Below are 5,915 nucleotides of genomic sequence, written 5' to 3'. Positions count from 1 at the left end.
CATGCTGTTTTGACAGGGGGAAATGGGAATTACAAAAATCCCACAGAAAATTACATTTCAGTGTCTAGGTTTAAGTGAACCATAAGTGAACCATTCGCCCTATTGACACACAGTTGTGTAACCGTCTGCGCAAGTAATAATAACTTGTCAGGCAATTTGATACACTCAGTGGTGCATTTGGTCTTCAAGTGGATATTTTTAAATACGCTTTTTAATAACAATCACGTTGTTCAAATCACTCATTTTTGCTCTGTTTACCAATGCCGGCGCTGCTGGGAAGCAGCAGCCACAGGACATCACTGAGAGGAAAATTCTTGCAGGGAAAAAGCTTGAGACAACACCCAGTTAAACAGCGATCGCTGCAACAGCGACACAGCGAATCACTCCCGGTAATTTCACAGGGAGAGGCTTCACAATGCACAGGTTTATTAACGCACCCGGCGTGAGCCATTGCTTTATGTTAAGGTACTTAAAGCAATCTGAAACTGAGGTCTTTTGCACTCATTTATTTTCCGCATTTATTTTTTCATGGCTGTGACTTCCGATAGCACTGTGAATTGAGACCAAAAGGGCATTTCAGTTCAAGTCTGCTACTCCTCTCGCTTTATAATTCCTCTCTTCCCTTTTGGCCAAAACCTGGCAGGAGAGAGCCTCAAACACGATGAATTTTTTTGGTTCAAGGAAGGGGTCGAGTCCTGCGTTTTTCCAGTAATACCCACCGAAAGCTTTTATTTAACCGCCTGCAATAACCTCAGTTCCACTTTGCCTGGGTTTTACAGACGGCGCCCGGGACGCGGAGGTTTTCCCTCTGTCTGTCTCGGTTGCTCGCCCAGCGTCTTACGACCGGTCACTCCGAGCGCCGGGGACCACGGCGGGGACCGGCCGGGACCGGACCGGCCGCAAAGCCGCCACCCCGGGGCCGAGAGGGCGGCCGGAGCCGCGCTGCGGGGGAAGCTCCTCGCCGGCTGCACGGCGCGGCCGGGAGCCCTGCCCCGGGTCCGGCCGGGGCGCGGAGACCCGCTCCGCTCACCTCCCAGCCCCGCCGGCCGCCTCACGGCCCTGCCCCGCCGCCGCCCAGCCCGGCTCCCGCCGCTCCACAACCAGCGGCCGCGACGCACCCCGCCCGGCCCTGTCACCGCCAGCCCCGCTCGCCAGCCCCGCTCGCCACTCCCGTCCCCGCCGCCGCTCGCTCCCCGCGCCCCCGCCTCCCTGCGCCCCGCCTCCCTCCCGCGGCGCTCCGCCAATCGCGGCTCTCTCCGCCGGGGATGACCTCACTCTTTGTTTTCCCATTGGCCGGCTATATTAAGAAAGTCGCGAGCGCCTTTAAATAGCGGCGCCGGCCCGCAGCTTGCGGCAGTGGCGGCGCGGAGCGGCTGGCGGACCCCTCAGTGGTTTCCCTGCGAAGGGTTGAGCCGGGCGGGACTGGCGGCGCTGCTGCGGCCGTAGAGCTCCCCTGAGGCCGGGGACAGAGTGCGCGGTGCCGGTGCGGGGAGAGAGGAGGGCGCGCCCGCCTGCCTGCGCGGGCCCGGCTCGCCACGGTGCCCTGCGAGAAGCGAGAGGAAGGGGGAGGCGGCGGCCGCGGGGAGGAGGGCGCTGCCATCGTCCTGCTGCACGGCAAGGCCAGCTTGGCGAGCCTGGCCATGGCCGCCATCCGCAAGAAGCTGGTGGTGGTGGGGGACGGTGCCTGTGGTAAGACTTGCCTCCTCATCGTCTTCAGCAAGGATGAGTTCCCCGAGGTCTACGTGCCCACTGTCTTCGAGAACTACGTGGCTGACATCGAGGTGGACGGCAAACAGGTGGAGCTGGCCCTGTGGGACACGGCTGGCCAGGAGGACTATGACCGCCTGCGACCCCTCTCCTACCCGGACACCGACGTGATCCTCATGTGCTTCTCTGTGGACAGCCCGGATTCGCTGGAGAACATCCCGGAGAAGTGGGTGCCTGAAGTTAAGCACTTCTGCCCCAACGTCCCCATCATCCTGGTGGCCAACAAGAAAGACCTGCGCAACGACGAGCACGTGCGCAACGAGCTGGCCCGCATGAAGCAGGAGCCGGTGCGCACCGAGGACGGCCGCGCCATGGCCATCCGCATCCAGGCCTACGACTACCTGGAGTGCTCGGCCAAGACCAAGGAGGGCGTCCGGGAGGTCTTCGAGACCGCCACCCGGGCAGCCTTGCAGAAGCGCTACGGCACCCAGAACGGCTGCATCAACTGCTGCAAAGTCCTATAGGGTGCGGCTGGAGCGCGGCGCTGGGCACAGCGCCTGGGTCACCCCTTGGCAGGCGGAGAGGAGCTGGGTTATGCACGCACACGGCACCTGCCTGTCCCCCCGGCTGGGGCTGGCGATGAATCGGGGTGGGGGCTAAGGGCGAGAGCGCGCTCCCTTAGCCCTGGCCGAAAGGGGTTGTGCTGGCTCAGCTGTGGGGACAGAGGGAGGGAGGGAATTGCATGCCCTGAGTCTTGGGATTAAAGTGGGGAGAAGCCTTCTCCTGCCGCCGGCCCCCGCGAGTTAATTGCGAACTCTCAACAACAAAAAAGCTGCTGAGGACTGGACCGAGCAAACGTTGCAGCCGGCTCTTCCCCTTTGCCCACCACCTGCTGCTCCCAGGTCCCAGCCAGCCTCCTCTCTTTTGCAAGAGGAGAGCGGTGGAGCTGAGATGCTGGAAGGGACTTCTGCCTCCTGCCTGCATGTGCCTCCCCCCGGGTGGGCTGGGGAAGGGGCTGCACCCCCCGGGCTGCCCACAGCACCCTTGCCTCTCCTGCAGACGTTTTGGCCTGAGCCTGACCTGCTGTGGAAGTTAGTGCCCTGAAGACTGAGACTGGGAGAGGAGGGTCATCCCAAGCGAAGTCTGTATATATCTTACCTTTTCTGTCTTGTGCAAACTGGGGGTAGTGCAGGGGGTGCTTATTTAAAGTGAGGTGGGGAGGGGGTGCCCAGCTAGGACTTGTGTTGTGCAAAGGAACTTGCCCTGAGTGACTAATGCCTGCTGGTAACATGAGCCTTGAACTGACTCCAGCTGCAGAAGCCACCAGGCTGGGACGTAAAGCTGACCTGCTCTGTCCTCCTTGCTGGACATCTCCTCATGGATGAGGCAGGATGAGCAAGGGGGAAGGGGATGATATTGCCATATTATGATCTTGGTGCCTGCTCCTTTAAAGTTGTCTTCTGCAAGTATGTTGATTTGGGTTTATTTAAAAGTTTTATTTTAAAAAGAAATTACTTTGCACAACTTGGTAGATTTTGGGGTTTTTTTGAATTAAACACTCAATGCACTTGTCATCCGCATACAACGCTTTAGCATTGGAAGCATTCTTACTTGGTAAACTCATCTGGGTCTTGTTTTAAAATGTGACTTCAACACAAGACGAAATAAAACCACTGTCTCTGCCTTGGAAAAAAGTGTGAAAGTGCTGTTCCTTATGCAGTGAGTACATCAGACATTAATACTAAGGAGCAATTTAAAGAAACTAGATTTATTTAAAACTTTATTTTCACAGGGTAGCAACCTGGGTGAAAATAATCTTGTGTTTCTCTGGTTCAGAGAACAAATGTATCCATTTATGTTTGTTTACTTTTCTCCTTCCCTCAACAGTGGTACTGAGACTGTTTCTGGTTTTGTTTTTAATAAACTGACATGGCAAAAACTGAGATGTATATGATGTTTACAAAAAATTATGAACTGTGTATGCAGTTTTTTATGTAAAGTATTAAAAGATTCTATGCTGACACTTGTGAGAGCGGTGTTGTGATTTACAGAAGCAGTCCTCAGCTTGCAATAATACCCCCAGACGGTGTTGAACTCTAACAGTTTGCCCACTGCTTGGTCCTGTTTGTGTTTTCTCCACTGGCTGAATTACCTGTTTGGCAGCTTTCAGAGGAAGGGTGGTTATATTTCCCTTTGGGGGAGCTGCTTCCTTTATTTGTCTGTACAGATGGCATGTGGAAGCATACTTCAAATTTGAGGTGGTGACTAATCCACCCTTGTTGCTGCTAAGCACAAGAAGCCTCCATGCCTTGTGCAGGGTGAGTTTGGGCTCAGGCTCCTGATGCTCCTGCTGCTTGTTGGTGGCTGGAGTGAGGTTTAGGCTTGTGCAGCAATAAAACAGGCAGAAAACTGAAAAGCAGGAGAGGCAATAGGGTGCTGCTTTTTTTTTTTTTTCCAAACAAAATATTTAGATTAAAGCATTTTTTTTATTAGCGACCTGCCTTTGTTTGAAGTGAATACTCAACGTGTGGACAGGCTGTTGAATCAGAAGCAGGAGGCTACCCTTGCACTGCAAATGTCTCTTAAGGTGTCTGGCTGGATTTCCTAATTGCTGGCCTGATTAATTCCCATAGCAATGTAAAAAGTTTAGGCCTGTCCCCCCGGAGGTCCCCAGCAGATGCCATCGCTGTGCTCTGAGGATGCTCCCGGCCACTGACCAAGTGCCCGGGCAGGTGCAGGCAACCTGGTGCAGAATACATTACATGGTTTTTGCTGAACGATAAGGTCTATGCCCAAAGTGCTGAAGTCTCCCCTTTTTTTTCCCCCCGTTTTTGTTTTTTTTTTTTTTTTTTCCCTGAAAAAACTCCCCCAAGTACCTATAAGGAAAATCTCAGGACAGTTTTATATTTTTGTCAATCCTCTCCACTCCTTTTGCAGAGATGCGAGAAAGGAGTTGAGGCTTTTGTTTTTCTGGCCTATGAATATCTGCTGGGCTGTGCTGGATTGTTCAGAGATGTTACAAACATCAAGGCAAGCAAAACACATTTAGCGGCTTGTTTGTTCACAGGGGGCTCTGCCAGCCTCCGACTGAGAGCAATGGGGCTTTTTCAACAGATTAACATAGAAATAGCAGGCTTCTTATCTGACAGCTGGAAAGACCATCAGAAATAGTGTGGAAAAACCTGGGTTTGCATTTTGAAGACTTCAAATACTAGAGTATGTGCTCAGTCCATGCCGTGATTTTATTGTGTTGTTTCCCATGATCCTTAATGAAAGATAGTGGCATTTTCACTTGGACAATTACTCAATTACCCAGGCCCCATGTTTTGGATTCCTTGGTCTCCAAGGATTTCAGTTTTCCTGACACTCAAAGGATGAGTTTCTTATCTTCAGTTTGAGAATACTAAAATAACTTTTTTGGTCCTAAAATGTCTTTTGAAAAAAAATCTAAGTTTTGTATGTTTAAAGGGCCACGGCTAGAGATCTCATTCTTGCGCAGACACTCAAAAGCCCGGTTCTGTGCAGCGTAACGCTGTTCTGTGCAATGTCAGCCGGTGATGTTAAAATCAGCATTGGAAACTTTTTCCTTAAACTGATTGCAATAGCTGCAAAGATTACAAATTCTGTTAGACCACAGCAATACTAATCTTCCTAAAGCCCCAAAGGAGAAAGCATTAATATTTGTATTTTAAACACTGGGAAATGTGTTAGCATTGCACTCCTGTATAATTAATTATACCAATATTTTCCACCAAGGTGCTTGCAAGGTAATTACATTCATTATTTCCAGTTGGACCTTTGCCCAAGTCAGGGCTACAGCATCTGGCCCAAGGGGGGAAAAACTGTAAGAAAGCACATTTCGGTTTTAACTGAGCGTGACCTTTCGCTGCTACTTGTGAAGCTGTGAGTAAGTCGACAGAGCGAGATCACCATGTGGGAGTCCACCCGTCAGGGTCAGATGGCAGGATCAGAGCCGTCTTGCTCTGTGCCACATTGCTTGTTAGCGTCACCACTTTGCTGGAGGGGGACAGGACTTGGTGGCTTGTCCCACCCTCCTTGACTCAGCTGTGCCGAGGCCACACCGGCTGCGGTGTGAGGATGTCACACTGACCAACTCCACCCCACCACCGCATCTGCCTCAGTTTAATGTGCCTGCTCCATTTGCCCCTGCAGGTCCAAAGAACCGCCTGCGGGTCTGGCTAACCCAG

General features: G+C 52.4%; 1 protein-coding gene across 1 annotated transcript; it reads left to right on the top strand.

The window, feature by feature from the left end:
• The first annotated feature begins 1,364 nt into the window (after positions 1 to 1,364).
• RHOB (ras homolog family member B) lies at positions 1,365 to 3,573 on the top strand. Its single transcript, XM_065631126.1, has one exon. The coding sequence runs from the start codon at positions 1,641 to 1,643 to the stop codon at positions 2,229 to 2,231; it is 591 nt and encodes a 196-aa protein (XP_065487198.1). The 5' UTR covers positions 1,365 to 1,640; the 3' UTR covers positions 2,232 to 3,573.
• Positions 3,574 to 5,915: the final 2,342 nt, after the last annotated feature.

This window comes from Caloenas nicobarica, chromosome 3 (genome assembly GCF_036013445.1).
Source record: "Caloenas nicobarica isolate bCalNic1 chromosome 3, bCalNic1.hap1, whole genome shotgun sequence".
NCBI lineage: Eukaryota > Metazoa > Chordata > Aves > Columbiformes > Columbidae > Caloenas > Caloenas nicobarica.
This window is presented reverse-complemented; position numbering and strand designations above follow the sequence as displayed.